We start from the raw sequence: 23,418 nt of genomic DNA, 5'->3' as shown, positions 1-23,418 counted from the left end.
ATACTGTATACTGATCAGCATTCTTATGATGTCTTCTCACTTTGACACTGCTTATGACTTACTATTTCTGAAACATCTTAGAAAACAGAAAGTGAATTTGTTTTTGGAACCCAAAATTGCTACCTAATACTATTAATTGGTATGATACAAGTTCAAAATCACAAAGTAAACAATGATAATTCATAAAAGGCATTTTATTTGAAGCTTTTCAATATTTTATACAATGAAATATCCTAGAAAAATATTCACACTTTTGAAAAAAATGCAAACTACTTTTCTTTTCACATAAATACATCCACATAGAATAAACATTGACATTGAAAATCCATGCATATTAATTAGATAGTTTACTTATGCCTATTTACATATAAGCTTTACAAATGCGGGCAATTTGTATCACACTTGCAAACAATTATTGCAAATATTCAGTGAAATCAAAATATAAATTCTATGTGCCAATTATACCAAATTAACCATGTAAAAAGAAAGAAAACATAAGTATACACATGTCTGTTCACATATATTTAAATTTAAGAATCAAAAACCAAGTAACAATCGTGTAATTATATTTGTTAAATTAACATTTTCGTGAAATTTGTACCACAATTTTTGTTTTGTTTGATATTATGATGATCAAATGCAAAGGTGTTTGCAGTGAGTCTAACAGAACGGTAATACAATTTGTCAAATAAAATTGAAGTATAGATTTAAATGCATGACAATTAACATGCCAGTGTTAAATTGAATGTTCCAGGTAACTTACAAACTACTCGCATTGGCAAAACAGACAGGACAAAATGAACATTATTGCTTTGAACTTTTCATGCATCGAATGCAGACTGAATTAAAACAAATTTAACAAGTTAATATAATGTAGCTTATAAATTTTCAAGCTGATTAATGACCATCATATTTTTGCATTAAATATTTACATCAAACTATTTTTACAAACCCAACCCCCCCTTCCCCCAATAAACAAAAAATCACAAATCCTGTTGGTTGAACTAAAATTAAATATTGTTGATATTGACATAAGTAAAAAAAAAACATAGTTTAAATAAGTACAAGTAAAAGTATAATTGTGTGCTGCAAAATAATAAATATATCAGTTACATTTGGGAAAATCACTGCATTTTAACACTCTTTTTATTTGTAATTTGAACACATAGTAATGATATCTCTATAATACATGCTCATAAACTTAAAAATACATGAGCTTCCAGCATAGGAAAATCAAATAGCTGAAGGCACTCTTTGCTATTGCATAATCTTAGACGCAACTCAGTTTTCAAAATTATGTTATAGCTTTTTATATCACAAGTTTGATATGAACACAACCCATTCAAATTTATAAAGAGTTTGTCTTAAAGCACAGGTCGAGATGTGTGTGCACTGTTTATCCTCATATTTATGTTATAGAGACAACTTAGACAAAATAACAACAATTTGTCTCTTTTTTTCGCAATTGGTTGCTGCAATGGCAACCATCTTTAGAATTTTGGTTGCCTTGCTAAAGAATAACAAGCCTAGAATCATGCAAATGTTGTGTAATGTGTATCTAATACTTCATTTATTTTGTTTACATTATTGAGCAACAATTTTGCCGACATGACAGACTTTTAATGAATCATGTCTTGTTGTGAGCCGAAATTGAATCATTTCCAAGGCCTAATTGATCCACAGTCGCCATTTTGTATTAATTGGATTTAGTTTTTCAAGCTTTGAAAAGTTGCCCTGATTTTTAGCCCAACTGTAACCAACTTTTGAACTTGAGTTTCCAGGGCTTAAATCTATTGGCCCTAGGCTAATGAGCAGCCACTCAACCCCGTAAGTTATTCATGATGTAAGGTCTGACAGTGTATTGAACTCATTCAATTTGCAAGTCTGAAGACATTAAAGGGACCTTTTCACGTTTTTGGTAAATTGACAAAATTAAACGATTTAATAATTTGGAGAGTTCTGTTGTTGTCGTTATATTTTTTCATACAACGAGGATTGTTTATATAAAGTATAAAATACATCTCCCATGGTATGAGCTTGGATAGCCGAGTGGTCTAAACGATAGACTTTAATTCCAGGTGTCAGTGGTTTGAGTCCAGTTGAGGGTAATTTTTTTTGTTTTTTAATTTTATTCTTTTTTTTAATGGAGCTTTTAAAATCCAATGTTTACATTTATCAGTATTAAGCTGTTAATGACAAACTGTGAAAAGGTCCACCTTAGATGTTTACTTAAAAATGCCACAAGGTAAAAATGTAGATCTCATTGGTTGTTTATTTGATTTAAAAGTGATTTGCCTTGTCAGCGAGGTTACTTTGAAATTATTATCACTGTTATCCTTTTTTTCAAATCATTAATAGAAAAGATAATTTAAGCTTCATTTTGGGAAAACAGGGCTTAATGCATATGCATTAATTGTCATCCCAGTACCAGAGACTCTCTTTAAACAACACCATAAAATCAAAAAGTGTCATCCTTGATTAGCTTGTGCGCATTGCACAGGCTAATCAGTGTGCACAAGCTAATCTGGGACAACACTTATTTGACATGCATTAAGCCCGATTTTCCCTGAAAGCAGCCAATGTGTACAGATTTGAATGACAAACTGACCAATGAAGTCCCACAAGCTGTTAAACACTATTGATTACTTACACACACACTGTTGTCTGCTGCTGTCTGCAGTGTACCAGTGGTAGAGTATAAACAGGCAGACGTGGTTATCGTTCCTAGCGTAGTTAGTTCCTAGCGTAGTTAACAGCAGACTGACTTGCACAACATACTCATAACCTGAGTCCTTCGCAAGACTAAAAACTGTTAATGCATTTTGTAGACAATTAAATAGTTTTAAAGTACCGCAGTAAAAAAATAATAAGCGGGAAAAAATACATAGTTAATGTTATATCATATTTATCAAATAGACAAATCTAACAAATAACATTAATGTTAAAAAGGAGTTAAAACACAAATAAAGTAACTTTGCAAAACTGTTTAAATTTTACCATACAAATGAACAATTTTAAGTCCATTGATTTATTAAAGACCCACGTTCTTTCCTAACCAATTTACAACGAGATAATTATTCAATAAATTGTTAATTATGCAAAGTGTAAGAGAGCTTGCTAGCTATCATCTTTAATTAGACAATGAATACTGATCAACTGCTCTTTTTGTTTTCTTAAGTTGAATAAAACTTGATAAGAAATTGAAAAACACAACAGGCAAAAGTAAAAGAAAAAGAAAACAATAAATGTGTTTGTCAGAAGCACTATGTCCCCTTCTGCGCCGCTTTGATGTATTTTATTATTTTTTATAATTTGGCAGGGTCAGATAATTATCTCCCTTTAAAGCTTATTACTTCCCTTGGATTTTTTTTACCTTTGACCTTAAAGGATGACCTTGACCTTGACCTTTCACAACTCAAAACGTGCATCTCCATGAGATACACCTCCATGCCAAATATCAAGTTGCTATCTTCAATATTGCAAAAGTTATGGCAAAATGTTTAAGTTGGAGCAAACAAACACACAAACCAACCAACCAACAGACAGGGAAAAAACAATATGTCCCCCACTATAGTGGTGGGGACATAAAAACATCCAAATTAGTACTGATGGCTTATTGCGATATGACAAAAAGACATTTTCTGGTTTTTAGACATTTGAGCCAATCTGATTTTTTCTTGAGCAAGTTATTAAATTGGTGTGAGCCCTGTATAGCAAATCTGTCAATCTGTCAACAAATAACTATTTCTGTATAAAACCAATACGAATTTGATGCATTATATAAAAGTTTAATAAGGGAGGCAACTTTTTATATTGTGAAGATTGACTAAGTTTTATCAAAATTGTGTCATAAAAGAGGCTTCTATAATAATTAAAAGGTTTTTCTAAGCTTTGAACTGGTGATCTAGTTTTTGGACACACATTGCTCAGATTCATATTCAGTCAAGATATACATAAAGCAAAATATATTTAGCGAGTTTCATTAATATTGTATCACAAATGTTCCCTCTTGAGTGAAAACCAGCTTACATATATTATATACCTTTTCGTTCTGCATGCTCATCGCATGGCTTGCAAAACCTTGGGACCTTGTTTTTATTGTAATTATGTGCATGGCATGAATGTAATATTTGCATATTATATATATTATGATATATTGAGAAGTCATTTGGCTGACCATATTAATTGGTAGTGTTTGTATTTGAGAAAGCCATCTGAAAATCAATCAACGTCAGTTGTCCTTTTAAAGGCATTTCTTGCAAAATTTATTTTTCAAAATATATTTCAAATGCAAAAACAAAATTTTAGCAAAATAAGATTTAAAGAAATGAATATTAACTAAACAGTAGATAATGCACTTCTACTGCTTGAAAATCATGTAATTTATGTTTAAATCCTTCAAACATTGCTTACAGAATATGATGACCATACTTTTAATTAAATTCTTTCAACCATGGAGTTATTTTGCATGACTTTTTTATTGTAAGACATGTTATCAAAGCACATCAAGGGGTTCCATTTTAAATTGCCTGACTACTTCAAATGCACAAATAGTCCTAGGCAGTTATTCGAAAATATATTATGTTGATCACTTTTGTACAATGCCAGTCCAAATAGGCATAATCATATTTCAACTATTCTGAAATATCCTACTCATGCTTTTGTATACAACTAAAGCGTAGATAATAAACATAGTTGAATACAAAAGCATAATGGTTATTTGATCTAGACAACTTGACATAAATGAATTCACTGGGGAGGGCTATTTCATTTTCCATTTTGGAGCTATTGAAAGTTTTGGGTATTGAATATAGCTTTCAAACAAAATTGGACTATAGAATAACTTGTTATATCCACACAATGTTATCAACTCAATGATCAAAACAGTAAAATAACTGCTGAGACAGTAGTATACAAAAGAGGGATATGTAATTGTAGTTGTTATTGTGCCATGTATACATTTTTACCAAAATCCAACAGAACTCTTAACAAGAGCTGTTAGAAGACAGCGCGCTCGAATAGTCGAGCACTTTACCGTATAACATAAGCCATCATGGGGAAATTGTTCATAATCAATAAGGTCAAGGTAATATAGTTATATTCTAAGAGGAAGAGGACCATAATTGAAACATATCGATATTGATTGCTTATGTTTTAAAGAAATTGTGCTTTATAGACGATTTTGAGTTCAGGTATATTTTCCACAATCTACGGTATTGAAAATTTGTAAAGACATAAAAAAAAAAGATTTTATTTCAAGTTTTATAGCAATAGCTTGGGTGGAAAAAAAATGGACGGTCCTTCAAAAATAAAATAAATAAATACCGGTATTTGTGTTTTAATTCACCATGTTTCAAACAAAATAAGCTTTTTTATTGTTGGGGTGGGAGTGGACAGGGGAGTATAATTTGGAGGTGTGGTCATTTATTAGATGATCTTTCAAAAAGTAGGAAAACAAGAGCTGTCAGAGGACAGCGCGCTCGACTATTCGAGTGCTTGACAGTATAACGTAAGCCATCACGGGGAAATTGTTCATATTCAATAATTTATTAGACGATCTTTCAAAAATAAAAAAAGGAAAAAAAAAATTTGGGGGGGGGTTGGGGGGGGTGAGAGGGGGGTATAATGTGGGGTGTGTTAATTTATTAGACGATGTTTAAATAAAAAATTGGGGGGAGGGAGTGGGGGAGGTAGGGGGGGTGGGGGTGAGAGGGGGGGTATAATATGGGGTGTGGTGATTTATTAGATGATGTTTAAAACAAAATTGGGGGGGGGGGGTTGAGGTTGGGGGGGATTCTGGTAGGGGCGTGGGGTATTGTTTGGGTGGAATCAATTGTGGTATTCAGGTAAGTGTTGTTTTGTCAAAGTAATAATAAAATGTGATCATAAATAAAGAAGTTATGGCAATTTAAGCAAAAGGTTCAATTATCTAAGTGTAAAAGGGGCCATAATTATGTCAAAATGCTTGATACAGTGGTCTGCTCTTGTTTATAGGTTGGGGTTATGTTGGTAAACAAGTATGCAACATATAAAAGCAATATGTCAAAGAATATATAGGAAATATTTGGGGTAGTACGCAAACTTTAACATAGATTTATCAATAATATGCATATTCTAAGTATAAAAGGGGCAATAATTATGACAAAATGCTTGATAGAGTTGTCTGCTCTTGTTTATAGGTTGGGGTGATGTTGTTAAACAAGTATGCAAAATATAAAAGCAACATGTCAAGGGACAATAAAATGAATGGGGTAGTACGAAAACTTTAAAATTTGCTGCACATTCTAAGAGGAAAAGGGGCCATAATTATGACAAAATGCTTGATAGAGTTGTCTGCTCTTGTTTATAGGTTGGGGTCATGTTGGTAAACAAGTATGCAAAATATGAAAGCAATATGTCAAGGGAGAAAGAAAATATTTGGGGTAGTACGAAAACTTTAACATTTGCACGCAGACGCTAACGCTAACGCAGACGCCGACGCCGTTGAGTAGGATAGCTCAACTATATATATTTCATATATAATAGTTGAGCTGAAAAGGGAAAACAAATATTTATTTATTTATTTTTTTGTGTGTCTTTTTTTGGGGGGTCTGGGGGGGGTAAATATGGCAATTTAAGCAAAATTTCTTAATATGACCTTGAGAGTCAAGGTCGAATTAAACTTGCCAGGTACGGTACCCTCATGATAGTAAGAAAGTACCGGTATTTGAAGTTTTAAAGCAATAGCCTTGATGCTTTAGAAGTTAAGTCGATCTAAACAAAAAAATTAACAAAATATTCAAAGTTCCTAAGACAAAAAGGGCCAAAATTCCGTTAAAATGCCAACCAGAGTTATGCAACTTGCCCTGTACAGTCCCCTTACGATAGTTAGCAAGTGTTCCAAGTCTGAAAGCAACAGCTATGATACTTTAGGAGTAAAATGGACCAAAACACAAAACTTACCCAAATGTTCAATTATCTTAGTGTAGAAGGGGCCATAATTCTGTCAAAATGCCAGTCAGAGTTACATAACTTTGCCTGCACAGTCCGCTTTTGATAGTTAGTAAGTGTTGCAAGTATGAAAGCAATAGCTTTATAAAAAGGGAACATAATTCTTACAAAATGCTTGATACAGTTGTCTGCTCTTGTTTATAGATTGGGGTCATGCTGGTAAAGAAGTATGCAAAATTTGAAAGTAATATGTCAAGGGACGTAGAAAACATTTGAGATGGTACGCAAACTTTAACATATATTTATCAATAATATGCATATTTTAAGTAAAAAAGGGCCATAATTCTTACAAAATGCTTGATACAGTTGTCTGCTCTTGTTTTTAGATTGGGGTCATGTTGGTTAAGAAGTATGCAGGATATAAAAGCAATATGACAAGGTACATAGAAAATATTTGAGGTGTATATATTTTATATATATATATATTGTCGACCTAAAAATATTTGAGGTGGTATCAAACTTAAACATTTGCACGCTCAGGCTCACGCTGACACCGGGGTGAGTAGGATAGCTCCACTATATATATATATATAGTTTATGCTAAAAATTATATAAAAAAAGTTCTAAAAATCTAGTTGTTCAAAATTTGCATTAAAAATCATTAATGATTTTAACTTTAAAAACATGTCATGCAAATATTTTTAAAATTTTAACATGTTTATGACAAACAAAACGTTTACATTATAGTGCAGTAAATGATATTGTAACATTTGGTGTCATATTTCTTGATAAATCATTATTTTGTTTTAAAGTCTGTTTCTATTTAACACATAGAAAATAACATTGTATAGATATTTCTATACTAACGGTTTTATGTCTTATTCTTATGAGTGTTATTCCACTCTGGTAATATCACGTTTTTATTTCTTATGTTATTTGACTGCGATTACTTATTTTTTCCACGTGTAACATGTAGTCTTAGTTTAATTGTCACCACAATCACTTAGTTTTATAAAAAGGCTTAAGTATTAATCATAAATGTAGATATTTGCATAAAAGTAAGTCATCACGGGTCTGTTTATTCCAGGACAATTTTCTTCATAAACTCTAGCCTATGTCTGTTGTTTGCATATTATTATTATCTTGGCCATGCGAAAAACAATGCAATCTTATCAAGAATGCACCAATGTCTAAATAGTTGTATCTTTATGTAAATTATGAAAAAACTATATCTTTAAAAGAAGACATTGTCCTTAAACTTTTTATTAAAATAGTAATATTGTAAAGAACATATTTGAAGGACCAAGATAATCAGCTTCTTGACTTCTTAGACCCAATATTTTTCGGACGCCCTAAGAAAACTTTAAAGAAGAACAAGGCCGTTCAAAGATAAAATCATATATAGCATTTTAATTCCTTGAAAAGTGTCATTTATTTAAATTAATCATATAATTCATGTGTCTATTCTTAAATTCGTGTTTAGTGTTATATGGGAGACATCCAGATCCATGAAAATATCTGTCATCTAAATGAGACTACATGTACCGGTTTATATTCACAAAACAGACATCAAGAACGTCGTCAATTATCGGTTTTGGCTATTGAACATTGATTTCAAACAAAGACAGATTTGTTATTGAATAATAGATAGCAAGCATTGTAATTTGACCATTGAATAATTTGAGGTTTGTTGTGTCAACTTAACTTTGTAAAATACTGTTATAAACTCAAGGATCGAAGCGGCAAAACCAATATTATGCCAATAATTTACAAAAGATGAACATGTCAGATGAGTTGTTATTGGGGTTTTTCCACTAAAATATTTATATCCCATTCAAACAGAACTCTGATAAGAAAATATACCCGTAGAAGGGTATTTCTGTTTTGCACTGACAATATGTGCAGTCCTCCTTACAATGAAAATGCTTTTAAAGTTACATCAAAAGGTGATCATACGTACTAAAGACCTGGCACCGAAAGAGATACAGAGTTCAGTTAGAAAAGAAATCCATTTTTAAATAAATGAAAGTCCCATGCCTAATTTATACTTTAATTTGCTTATACACTCAATGCAAATACATGCTTGATGTAAAATTATGGTTTTCTTACAGTATATATATATATATATAGTGTAAAATACCATAGAAGCATTTAAGGCCCCTGGGGCTCTGATTCAACAATAAGGTCAGTGACAGATATTAGTCTGGATTTCTGGCATGAAACGTATTCATCATTCAAGGTCTAATAAGATTAAATTTAAACAGTTCTTGTTTCTTTGTCTCCCAAATGATTTTTCTGAAGAAAAAAAGTAAGTACCTGAAATATATGGACTATTATAAGTAAACAAACAGAATTTAGCATTGGTTCTCATCACCACTCAATCATCATAATCGCCATTTCAACAGACTTCAACAATTTCTTACCTGCAAGGCCGCAATATTATTAAAACAAATGTTCTGACCAAGTTCCATGGAGATTGAACTAAAAATAAAACTTATGGAGTGTTAACTAGCAGAATTTAATTTGAATTCGTAATCTAGTTTTTGATCACACATGACATAGTTTTACACTTGACTGAGATATAATTGGAGGAAAATGTTCTCAGTTTCATGAAGATATTATAATAAATGTTGCGTTATCACAAAAGCTCACCATGAGAATGTTGTGTTCAAATAAACAAAAAATGCAGTAATGACACATTGCCTATATGCGCTGTAGAAATTGCAGAAAGTCATTCCATAGAAAATTGATAAAAAATTGCATGCAAAACCAACAAAAGCTGGTATACGTTATGTTAAACGTAACTATAATTATTAAGTCCTCAAGCCAGGGGGCTTTAAGGTCTTTGGTCGCTCACCCGAAATATGTAGAAGAAACTAACCTATTACGTGTAGATATTGTAATGTTTGTGGAATAACTTGTTTTTATCTTGGGGTTTTTACTCTACAGGACCCACATTTAATGTAACCTCTACAGTGGGGCCAATCTTGACCCCAGGATAATCATTTGAACAAACTCAGAAGTCAAGAGGACCATACGATGTTGCACACTAAATATTGAACTTTATGGTTTCAGAGAATTTGATTGTATAAAGTTATTTACAATACACGTCTATAAATACCATGTGATCCTTTGGAGTGGTTAGTTTTGAACATGATTTGAAAAAACGTAGGAGAGAAAAAATTTACTGTGTTACACACCAAGCATAAAACTCATGACCCTTGCAGCTTCAGAGAAGATTGTGAAGTCTATTAATAATCTGATCCCTGGAGCTTGGTAAGTTTCAGCTCGAGGGCATGCTTTGAACTCACTTGGTAGAGGACACCATACACTATTATACATGCCAAATACCAAACCTCTCAGCCTTGTGGTCTTAGAGAAGATAAGGTAAACTAGAGCTTTGTCACAGACGTGACGAATACCCCCACATGAAGAGCGGATAAAAAGGACATGAAATAGGAAACACCAAGCTGAATGTGTAAAACGCACTAAGTGACCCCGTGACCTGGTTTTTGGCTCAACATGGCCCGTGTTCAAACATGGCCTAAAGATCATCCTGATAAAACTTCTGACCAAGTTTGGTGAAGAGCGGATGATAAGTACTTGAAATAGAGAGCATATGCCATACTGAATGTGTAAAACGCATTAAGTGACCCTGTGACCTGTTTTTTACCCGGCATGGCCCATGTTCGAACATGGCCTAGAGATCATCTTCTGACTAAGTTTGGTGAAGATCAGAAGTAAACTATTTCAATTAGAGAGCGGACACCATGCTCCATGTTTAAAACTCACTAAGTGACCCCATGATCTAGTTTTTGACCCGGCATTGCCCATTTTCAGACTTGGCCAAGAGATCATCTAGATAAAACTTCTGACCAAGTTTGGTGAAGATTGGATGAAAGCTACTTGAATTAGAGAGCAGACCATATGCTGAATGTTTAAAACGCACTAAGTGATCCTGTGACCTAGTTTTTGACCCGGCATGACCCATATTCAAAGTTGAACTAGACATCATCTAGATACAACTTCTGACCAAGTTTGGTGATGATCGGATGAAAACAACTTGAATTAGATAGCAGACACTTAATACGGACTTACCAACCAACAGACAAGTTCACTCCTATATACCCACCTAAACTTCGTTTGAGAGGGGTACAACAAGTTACCCCCAGGGCGGGGCAAATTAAACCCCAATGTAGAGGATTACCGTACAATGTTACATGCCAAATATTAAGTGCCTAATCAATGCAGTTTCTTAGATTTTTTAAGTGATTTACTACTTAAGTCTATATAAATCATGTGACCCCATGTGGGTGTGGCCAGTTTTGATCCCAAGTGCATGATTTGCACAAAAAAAGGACCACAAGGCAATGTTACACAAAAAAGATATTCAAGCCCAGCCACTGGTGATTTCAAAAGATTCCTAAAGTTTTTTATTTTTTTAATATATTTTTTTCGCTCTGTTGATCTACATAATTATGCATGGCATCAAAATGAATTGAACATCTTTGAAGAGGGTCACCTAATTATCATTCCTATTTAATTTCATTTAAATCTGCCTAGCCGTTCTGGAGGAGAATACATTTTAGGAGAGAAAAGTAAACAGACACACACATGAACACACACATATGGACAGACCCAATGACGGACGACAAACGTCACTGTATCCTAACAAGAGCACCGCATAACGGGTGCCAGGCTCGGCTGTGAAAGCTTGTCAGAATTTTTTTTTTTTAAGTCACAGAAACCTTGACCTTTGACATAGTGACCCAACAAGAGATGTGTTTGTCAGAAACACAATGCCCCCTACTGCGCCACTTTGAAATAAAATTTCTATTTATCATTTGGCAGGTATAGACATCATCTCCCTTTAAAGCTTTATTACTTCCCTTGGATTTTGTCCAATCCAACCGAGGGGGCGGGAGGTTTGTAGACAGTCAAAAATGACCAAGTCAGACATCACTGAAAACCAAGGCCTGTGGTTTGTCAAAGAGATCATAGCCAGAGTTCATCATGTCTGTATGGACATAAGTCCACTGGTATTTTATGAAAACTAGCATTCACAAATTAGAACAGGTAAGAAATGATAATTATATCAAGAGATGCGTTCGTCAGAAACACAATGCCCCCTATTGCAACGCTTTGAAATAAAATTGCTATTTATCATTTGGCAGGTATAGAAATCATCTCCCTTTAAAGCTTATTATTTCCCTTGAATATTGTCCAATCTAACCGGGGGTGTGGGGGGGGGAGGGTCTCACAATCAATTATGACCATGTCAGACATCACTGACAACCAAGGCCTGTGGTTTAAAAGAGATCATAGCCAGAGTTGATCATGTATCTATGGACATAAGTCCACAGGTATGTAATGAACATCAAAGAAATTATAATTATATTATTTAAAAAAAAATTGACAAATAAAATCATTTGAGTTATAAAAAGTCAAAATAATAAATCTGTACAAATCTTCAATTCTTGGTAAGGAAATATATAATATGAGATTTATAATTATATAAATTACTTCCCTTGAAAATAATTGTCTCTAACAAATCTCTATTTTTAGTAGCAAATAATTAAAAGCCACTACTGTGACTGTGATTGACCACTCGAAATGTGAAGCTCCATGAGATACACATGAATGCCAAATATATAAAGTGGCTATGTTCAATATTGAATAATTTACTCCCTTTTTAAAGCTTATTACTTCCCTTAAATTTGTATTTTTTTACCGTAGACCGTAAAGGATGACCTTGACCTTTTACCAAAATGTGTTTGTCAGAAACACAATGCCGCCTACTGCGCCGCTTTGATTTATTAACAAAAATATATACGTGGGCAGGTCAGATAACTATGTCCATTTAAAGCTTATTACTTCCCTTGACTTTGTTTTTTTTACCCTAGACCTTGAAGGATGATGTTCACCTTGAAATTTTACCACTCAAAATATGCAGCTCCATGAGATACACATGTATGCCAAATATCAAGGTGCTATCTTCAATATTTAAAAAGTTATGGCCAATGTTAAGGTTTTAGCACGACGCCTACGGCGGACGGCAGACGACTAGCTGGCTATGACAATAGCTCGGGTTTTTTCCGAAAACAGCCTCGCTAAAAACTAATTGTGAGCAGTATGTGCTCAGGTTTATAGCTGAACAGAATTTAACTGCGAAATATTGACAATACCCGCTGAGATAATGGGTGCATTTAAGTTTGAAAACAAATCACATGCATAATATTAGAGTTGTAAAAACAGGAAATGAATTGACACCCATAATGGCTTCCCAAATCTTTTCATTGATATGATGAAAGTATTCACAAAATAAACAAAAATCATTCATGAAAGGCATTTTATTTGCAGCTTATCATTTATATATACAATGAAATATACTGAAAAAGTATTAACTTTCTTGAAAAAAACACAGCAAACAAGTTTTCTTTTCACATAAATACATCCACACAGGTTCAACATTGACATTAAAAATCCTTCAATGTACATAACATAATCATGTCTATTTATATTCATGTATTACAACAGTGGACAATTGTTCTATCACATTTGCAGACAATTATTGTCAATATTCAGTGAAATCAAAATATAAATGCTATGTGCCAATTATACCAAATTAACAATGTAAACAGGAAGAAAACATAAGTATGCACATGTCTGTTAATATATTCAAATTTAAGAATCCACAACCATGAAACAATCAAATAATTATATTTGTTAAAATAACATTTTCGTGACATTTCCAGGTACCATTAGGCATCAATTTTCGTACTGTTTGATATTTTGATGATCAAATTTAAAGGTGTTTTCAACCAGGTTAACGAGAATATGAAAATAGTGATAAAAATTATTTCCAAAAATAATGAAGTATAGATTTTAATGCATGAAAACAAAACAAGCAAGTGTTATATTGAATGCTTCAGGTACTTAAAAGGAACTCAAAATTGGTAAAACAGATAGGACAATATGAAAATATGATCATATTTCTTTGATTTATTTACACATGAGAATGCAGACTGAAAGGAAAACAATTTTTTTAACAGCAATTTAGTCAGTCATATTTAACAAGTTAAAATAGTGTTGCTCAGAAATTGTCCAGCTGAATAATGACAATGCTAATTGCATTGTGCATAAAATACTTATATCAAACTATTTTTACAGTTCTGTTCGTTACGTTCGGGTAATCACTCCAACACACTTTTTATTTAAGATTAAAAGACAAAGTTGTCAGAACTCTGCAATATATGCCCATGAACATAGAAATGCTGAGCAGTGGCAAAAACTGTACATGAATTTTTAAGACGATCAAATAGTCGTTAAGTTGTGTTCATCAGGCATGCATTATACCAATCATTTAGAATTGGTGTATTGTGGTAACTTTGTTGTCACTTTAAAGTGACAGCAATGAAGTTTGTCCTCTTGCTTTATTATGCTAGATATTAAAGCCAAGATACAATGTTATCAACATAACAAGATCTGACGTGTTTGTCAGAAACACAATGCCCCCTATTGCGCTGCTTTGAAATTAAATTTCAATATATCATTTGGCAGGTTTATATATTATCTCCCTTTTATAGCTTATTACTTCCCTTGGATTGTATTTTTTTACTTTTGACTGTAAAGGATGACATTGACCTAAAAATTTGTTTCAGACTATATCCTTTTAAAAATATTACTTCCCTTGTGAATTGATCTGTACCTGTCAAATGATATAAAATATAAATTATCTCCCTTTAAAGCTTGTTACTTACCTTGGATTTTGTTTTTTGACCTTTGACCTTGAAGGATGACCTTGACCTTTCAACACTCAAAATGCGCAGCTTCATGAGATACACATGCATGCCAAATATCAAGTTGCTATCTTCAATATTGCAAAAGTTATGGCCAATGTTAAAGTTTTCGGACGGACGGACAGACTGACTGACACACTGACGGACAGTTCAACTGCTTTATGCCACCCTACCGGGGGAATAAAAATAGATCATAAAGAAAGCTTATTTGTATATGCATATAATTATATAAATATATACTAAACACTCACACTGGCTTTCTTGAATAGTATACCAAGACAATATTATCATGCTCCTGCAGCATGGTTCAATTTTATTTCATTATTATCATCTGTGTATAAAACGCCTATTCTACATAGATGTACATTTTGCAAATAAAGGACATTCTAATACATGTCTTTAAGAGTGTGTTTCTAAAATGTTAATTGTACCATTCACATACATGTACATACCACATTATTTACAATCAAAATACGTTGTTTTTTTTCATTATCTGTACGTTAAAAGTGAAATTTACATATTAGCAGCAAAGCAAACTGTTTCACAGTCAATTTCATACCATTCAGATATAAAAGCTTAGTATTATAAATAGTTTCATGTTGTATAAGGACATCAATGATAGACAACAAACCAATTAACAATGTTTATATGATAGTGAGAACACTAGCAGATTGAACGCTTTCCCCCATAAGAGGCAAAGTGAAAATGGCTTTTGCAACTAGCATAAAACCAAAACTGCCTGCGAGTAACTCGCAGTTTGTTCAGGTTCTATGCTGTTTTCTGCGCTTTAGTAACTAATGGTTTGAAATGAAGTCTTTAAAACTTGAATCTTGTAAGAAAGGTATTTTGTTAAAATTTTAATGTTACTTTCTAAGGGACTACAAATGCATCAAAATACGTATCTAAGTGGAAAACGGTTAAACAAGTGTGCATTTAATATCATGAAACATCCAACCAAACGCAAGTTGCATAATTGAATTAAGCTTGGATGAAAGTTACAAAGATCCTGGGCTCTCAGAAAAACATATTTTAGTTCTGAAATGTATACACTTACATGTCTCAAAGAGATTTCTTGAAATTTGGTTTTAAGAACTGAAGGCAATTCCCTTTACACAGCAAATCCACCTGTATAAAGTGGTATTGATAAAGCAAACAATAGCAGATAACAAAGCAATCCCAATTTACCCAGTTGATTAGCTAGTTCCCAAATCAACTAACAAATTGAAAATGCTATCACATCAACAAATAAGCTGTAATCCTTTGTTTTAATGACACATGTTTCATTTCAGGAAAACAATAGCTTGTTTCAAACCAATTGCTATTTATTGTTATCTTTTATTCAAGTAAATCATCATATTTATTTTTATATCACCAAAACTACTTTAATTAAGTGATAATGCTAGAAACATCAACCAGTATCACAGTTGCTTACTGGTATTTACCATGAATCCAATATATAGTCAAATATAAAAATACGTCCATTACAAAAATATGCAACAATAAATAGCATGTTATTTAAAACTTATTTTCAACAGTTTATTATTTACAAGCACAACAATAATTATTGATATCCAGAGTTTGACATCTGTCCTAATCTAAGAGATCAATATTATGTTACAACAACATGTGTCAGTACGGACCTACTCTAAGCTTGTTCGGAAAAAAAAATTATTACAGGGATCAAATTTTTCTTGAGTCTTATTTTTTACTAGCGAGGACATTGCAAGTTAGTTTGTCCATAAACATTTCATTATCAATAATGTTTGAATACTGCTATCAATTCTATTATGTCTTCAGAAATAAATTAAGCACTTGCAAATGAAGATTTCAAACATTTGTTTTTGCCAGTATGTGTTATTTTTTGTTTATTACTATGCCTACATATATATTGTTATTACATGTACAAGCATGACAAGACCTATAACAAAATATATCCATAAATAAATTCAAATACATCTAAAGGTTTTTTTTAAGTTGGTTTCTAAACAGGAAAAATATCAGTGGAACAAAATATGCATATAATGTTACATCAAATTAATAAAGTAGACTTTACAAATCTAACAAATAACATTGATATTAAATATGGAGCTAAAACTCAAATAAAAGAACTTTTTAAAACTGTTGAAATTTGACTGTACCAATAACAAATCCATTGATTTATAAAGGACATACTTTTTTCCTAACCAATTTTCAACAATTTTGTATTTTGAAAGAGAAATTGTTAGCTATCATCTTGAATTAGGCAATTAATGCTGACCAACTGCTCATTATGTTTTTATAAGTTCAATAAAACTTGATAAGAAATTGCTGGGTCAAAACACAAAATGCAAAAGTACTAGAGACATTGACTGACTGGTAATTGAAAATTAGCTGTGATGTGTAGAAAATAATGTGTTCTAACATAAACCAGTCTGTAAAAAAGGCCAAATAAACATCCAAATTAATACCAATAGCTTGTTTTGATATGGCAAGAAGACATTGTCTTTTTTTACATTGGAGCCAATCTGATTTTTTCTTGAGCAAATTATCAAATTGGTACAAGACAGTGTGAGCCCAGTATAATAAATCTGTCAATATGCAACTATTTCTGTGTAAAACCAATATGAATGTGGTGCATTATAACAGAGTTACATAATAAGGGAGGCAACTCAAAACAAACAACACGAAAACATATCCATATATGATAACTAACATGGATTATTTTTTATGCAACAATAACAACACTTTAAGATGCTATGTTTAGAACAGTTCAAGAATCAAGTGGTTTCATAGGAAACAAAGATTTAACAACTTCAACAATACACATTCAGTTCTTGAATATAAAACAATTAAATAATCATTTCAAAAGAAGACTTCAGACACAAACGGCAACTGTCAATACAAAACAATTTACCAAATACTGAAGTATATAAGCATCAGAGACATGAGTTAAACAAATTGAAGAGTCTTATATTTTTCCAGTAGAAATTGTTATAACATCTTAGCAAATAAATATCAAAATTTAAACAAAAAATTTGTGAAAGTTAAAGTGAGAGGTAAATGCAAATGAAACCCATAGTCAACATAATTCTGACTATGCTGAGCCAAGCACCTATAAGTGCCATTTTGTAATTGACCTGAATAATGTAACAAAGGGCATATTTACATCTTGTGGGTTTTTACAACATTCAAATGTCAGCTACAAATGATGGGTAGAAGTTAGTTTTAGACACAAAGAAAATATCTGCAAATCTGTATAACATAAGTGTTTTTCTAATTCAATGACAATGTCACAGATTTAATTTCACTGTGTAACATAACGTTTTCACAAAGGATCGTCACTTAATCCCCAACAAGAAGCCATCAAGTACATGTTAAAACAGAACAACATTATGCTTATTGACATACAGGTTTCCCATGTAACAGCCCCATTCTGTATTTCTCCACAATTAGCTTCAATGGAGTCTGCACTTACATAATACAGTTCAACATCTCGGCCAACAGGACACCAATCAGTTATGTGTTCCTCATGTGTCATCCCTCACTCCTCATTGTTTCTATCAGCAACATAGTTTTTTTGCCCCAATCCCATTTTATGGCTTTCATGTCTGCAGTAATATTGAAACATACAGAATTTGAGAAGGTAGGGGCAGACCCAACTTTTCTCCCTATCCCCTCCCAGCTTTCTCATATACAGCACTTGAGAATGGGGCGACCCCAAATAGTTCTCCTCCGTATCAGCTATCAAGCAGGCCATAATACAGAAGTTACAGGCAGCCCAAACACTTCCCCCTACCCCAATGTGGATATTGCGCATACAGCAGTTGAGAATGAAGGGGCAACCCCAAATAGTTCTCCCTCTCATCCAAATTACCTATTAAGAAGGTAGGGGCAGCCCCAACATTTCCCCTACCCCAATGTGGATATTGTGCATACAGCAGTTGAGAAGCATGGGAAAACCCAAACAAGTTCCCCCTCTCAATTCTAATGGCTATCGAGCCGGCGATAGTACAGCAGGTAGGGAACACGGGGCGGGATGGAGCGAAGCACGCTTGTAAGCGGTACAGTCTTCACTGTGCTGTCGTCAGAGTTCACCCAGCCATTGATGCCCGGATGGAATACACTGGTTGTGTAGTGGCCTCCAGTAGAGTTCTTACCATGATGATATACCACTGAAATGAAACACCTCATTTGTTGTTGCTATTTAGTTTTTATCTTAGTTTTTTAACCTGGTTTTCACTGCAGAATTATGACTGTGAGATATAATAAATGCATTCTGATGGGTTATTGAAACTAGAAAATGACTAATTCTCATGCACTTTTTTTCAATTCTTAGACAAAAGTTTCAGCCTTTTGCTATTGTTAACAACTGCGATATAGAACAATAACTGTTCTCAGATGTCACCTAAGTTCAATAAGTATTGCTACATACCTGCAAACAGCTTATATGACCTCTGCTGAAGACTCAGCTTGTTTCTTGCGTTGGGTGACAGAAGGTCTGCAAGAAAGGGGGAAAGCTTTTATAAAACATATGTAATTTTAAGACTATAAGCTCAATGCTTACATTACATCTGTATAGATAATTATAATTTATTTATTACCACATATCTATTTTGATAACGTGTTAGAGGACTACTCAAGCATCAATACGGTAAAATTTTATCCATATGGGCAAGGTGATTTAAGTAGAGACATATTTTAAAGGAATAGCTTATTTATGCTTTAAATGGTTTGCTTCATACCAAAGAACTTTGCTGTCTATATTTAACCATTTAAAAGTCAAGATTTCCCATGAAAATGCTATGTTCCAAGTTTATACACACCTTTTGCGATCTCCAGTTCCACTTTGTAGTCAATCTTCTTCATTAGTTTCTGAGATCCCCCATCCTTGTTGTACACAAAACATTTCAGGTGCAGAATCAACACAGGCGGTAACTCTTCAAGGCTCAACTTTTTGCTCACCTCCACCTTAATTAACAGAAGCATGCTTAAGCTATGGTCAAGTAACATACAAATTACTATATCTTTGGATAATGACACACTCTTAAAGTAGCCATTTATTTGTGTGGTTGGGGTAAAACAGTAGAGAAACTATTTCGCATCAATCCATAGTAAATGACAAGTCTTTAAGTGTATAGTGGTTGACAATTAAGACAAGGGACAAAATTGTCACAAAACCAGGTTTTCATTGTGAAAAAAAAATATGATAAAGGGAGAAAACTCAAACTGAACTTTTGAAATGAACAAACAAAATTAACCCCCTTTGTAAGTTTGTTTAAAAAAAAAATCTATTATTAGTCGTGGCGACCTTGATATTGGAGATATTGACGTGATTCTTTCGTGCGACACACCGTACCATGATGGTGAACAAATGTGCCAAATGATTTTAAAATCTCACAATGAATGACATAGTTATGGCCAGGACAAGCTCATTTATGGCCATTTTTGACCTTTGAACTCAAAGTGTGACCTTGACCTTGGAGATATCGACGTAATTATTTCGCGCGACACACCGTCCAATGATGGTGAACAAATGTGCCAAATGATTTTAAAATCTGACAATGAACGACATAGTTATGGCCCGGACAAGCTTGTTCCGCCAGCCCGCCAGCCAGCCAGCCAGCCCGCCAGCCAGCCAGCCCGCCCGCATTCGCCAATCTAATAACCAGTTTTTTCCTTCGGAAAACCTGGTTAAAAACAAGAGCTGTCAGAGGACAGCGCTCGACTATTTGAGAGCTTGACAGTATAACGTAAGCCATGATGGGGAAATTGTTCATATTCAATAATTTATTAGACGATCTTTCAAAAAAAAATATAAAAAAATACTTATTTTTTTTTTGGGGGGGGGGGATGGGGTAGGGGGGTTGAGAGGGGGGTGAAATGTGGGGTGTGGTCATTTATTAGATGAACTTTCAAAAATAAAAAAAGGAAAAAATTACATATTTTTTTGGGTGGATGGGGGGGGGAAGGATTCTGGATTGGGGTGTGGGGTATTGTTTGGGTGGAATCAATTGTGGTATTCAGGTAAGTGTTGTTTTGTCAAAGTATTAATAAAATCTGATCATAAATAAAGAAGTTATGACAATTTAAGAAAAATGCTCAATTATCTAAGTAGGAAAGGGGCCATAATTCTGTCAAAATGCTTGATACAGTTGTCTGCTCTTGTTAATACGTTGGGGTCATGATGGTAAACAAGAATGCAAAATATGAAAGCAATATGTCAAGGGACATTGAAAATAGTTGGGGTAGTACGCAAACTTTAACATTTGCGGCATATTCTAAGTGGAAAAGGGGCCATTATTATAACAAAATGCTTGATAGAGTTGTCTGCTCTTGTGTATAGGTTGGGGTCATGTTGGTAAACAAGTATGCAAAATATGAAAGCAATATGTCAAGGAACAAAGAAAATATTTGGGGTAGAACGAAAACTTAAACATTTGCACGCTAATGCAGATGCTAACACCGACGTGAGTAGGATAGCTCCACTATATATATTTAATATATAATAGTCGCGCTAAAAATCAGAAAAGGAAAAAAAAAATTGTTGGGGGGGGGGGGCGGAAGGGGTCGGGGGGGGGTTGAGAGGGGGGTATAATGTGGGGTGTGGTAATTTATTAGATGATGTAATAAAAAATAAAAATAATAAAATTGGGGGGGGGGAGGTTCGGGGGGAGGGGGGAGAGGGGGTATAATGTGGGATGTGGTAATTTGATGTATAAAAAAAAAATAAGGGGGGGAAGTTGGGGGGGGGGAGGGATTCTGGGTAGGGGCGTGGGGTATTGTTTGGTTGGAATCCATTGTGGTATTCAGGTAAGTGTTGTTTTGTGAAAGTAATAATAAAATGTGATCACAAATAAAGAAGCCATGGAAATTTAAGCAAAATGTTCAATTATATAAGTGTAAAAGGGGCCATAAGTATGTCAAAATGCTTGAAACCTTGGTATGCTCTTGTTTATAAGTTGGGGTCATGTTGGTAAATAAGTATCCAAAATATTAAAGAAATATGTCAAAGGATATAGGAAATATAATTTGGGGTAGTACGCAAACTTTAACATAGATTTATCAATAATATGCATATTCTAAGTATAAAAGGGGCAATAATTCTGTCAAAATGCTTGATACAGTTGTCTGCTCTTGTTTATAGGTAGGGGTCATGTTGGTAAAGAACTATGCAAAATATGAAAGCAATATGTTAAGGGACATTGAAAATAGTTGGGGTAGTACGCAAACTTTAACATTTGCTGCATATTGTATATGGAAAAGGGGCCATAATTATGACAAAATGCTTGATACAGCTGTCTGCTCTTGTTTATACGTTGGGGTCATGATGGTTAACAAGTATGCAAAATATGAAAGCAATATGTCAAGGGACAATGAAAATAGTTGGGGTAGTACGCAAACTTTAACATTTGCTGCATATTGTAAGTGGAAAAGAGGCCATAATTATGACAAAATGCTTGATAAAGTTGTCTGCTCTTGTTTATAGGTTGGGGTCATGTTGGTAAACAAGTATGCAAAATATGAAAGCAATATGTCAAAGGATATAGGAAATATAATTTGGGGTAGTACGCAAACTTTAACATAGATTTATAAATAATATGCATATTCTTAGTATATAAGGGCAATAACTCTGTCAAAATGCTTGATAGAGTTGTCTGCCCTTGTTTATAAGTTGGGGTCATGATGGTTAACAAGCATGCAAAATATGAAAGCAATATGTCAAGGGATATAGGAAATATAATTTGGGGTAGTACGCAAACTTTAACATAGATTTTTAAATAATATGCATATTCTAAGTATAAAAGGGGCAATAATTATGTCAAAATGCTTGATAGAGTTGTCTGCTCTTGTTTATAGGTTGAGGTCATGATGGTTAACAAGTATGCAAAATATGAAAGCAATATGTCAAGGGACACTGAAAATAGTTGGGGTAGTATGCAAACTTTAACATTTGCTGCATATTGTAAGTGGAAAAGGGGCCATAATTATGACAAAATGCTTGATAGATATGTCTGCTATTGTTTATAGGTTGGGGTCATGTTGGTAAACAAGTATGCAAAATATGAAAGCAATATGTCAAGGGACAAAGAAAATATTTGGGGTAGTACTAAAACTTTTAACATTTGCACACTAACGCTAATGCAGACGCTAACGCCGACGTGAGTAGGATAGCTCCACTATATATATTTTATATATAATAGTCGAGCTAAAAATGAAAACTAAACTTAAAAGACCCACAAAATTATTTTTCACATAAAAAAGGATATACAACATTTTAAAATGTGGCCAAATTCGCATTTTGCTTCATTATAAGGAAATTTAATTTTCTTAAAAAGACACCAAGTAATTAATGACTGTCAAAGAAATCTTTCTTGCAAGTGCCATAAATATCATCAATCTCCAACAAAAGAAATAATAAAATAAATAAAATCATATTAGATATAGTATTGGATGTTAGTGAAGAGCTTTTAGTCATCTTTGAAATAATTAATAATTAACAAGGGACAAAATTGTCACAAAACCAGGTTTTCAATAAACAAGAGGGCCTGAAAGGCCCAAAGTCGCTCATCTGAGATAAAAAGAAATGACCTGCAGCCCAAGATATCAATAGAACAAATGTTGTAACCAAGTTTCATGAAGAATGAACAACAAATGACCCCAAGGCGGAAATGTTTTTCAACAGACTGGAACCATTTTTGAACTCGTCCAA

At 33.4% G+C, this 23,418-nt stretch overlaps 1 protein-coding gene across 2 annotated transcripts in view; it reads right to left on the bottom strand.

Moving 5' to 3' along the window:
* Nucleotides 1-15,013: 15,013 nt before the first annotated feature.
* LOC127846358 (ubiquitin carboxyl-terminal hydrolase 10-like) overlaps nt 15,014-23,418 on the bottom strand; it is a 35,008-nt gene continuing 26,603 nt past the window's right edge. For both annotated transcript variants that reach the window (XM_052377545.1, XM_052377546.1), the window contains 3 exons: nt 19,532-19,676; nt 19,141-19,206; nt 15,014-18,880 (listed from right to left, as the gene is read on the bottom strand). In XM_052377545.1, the coding sequence (XP_052233505.1) occupies nt 18,693-18,880; nt 19,141-19,206; nt 19,532-19,676 (399 nt within the window). In that variant the 3' untranslated portion in view covers nt 15,014-18,692. The remainder of the gene's footprint in view (nt 18,881-19,140; nt 19,207-19,531; nt 19,677-23,418) is intronic.

This window comes from Dreissena polymorpha, chromosome 9, assembly GCF_020536995.1.
Source record: "Dreissena polymorpha isolate Duluth1 chromosome 9, UMN_Dpol_1.0, whole genome shotgun sequence".
Taxonomy (NCBI): Eukaryota; Metazoa; Mollusca; class Bivalvia; order Myida; family Dreissenidae; genus Dreissena; species Dreissena polymorpha.
This window is presented reverse-complemented; position numbering and strand designations above follow the sequence as displayed.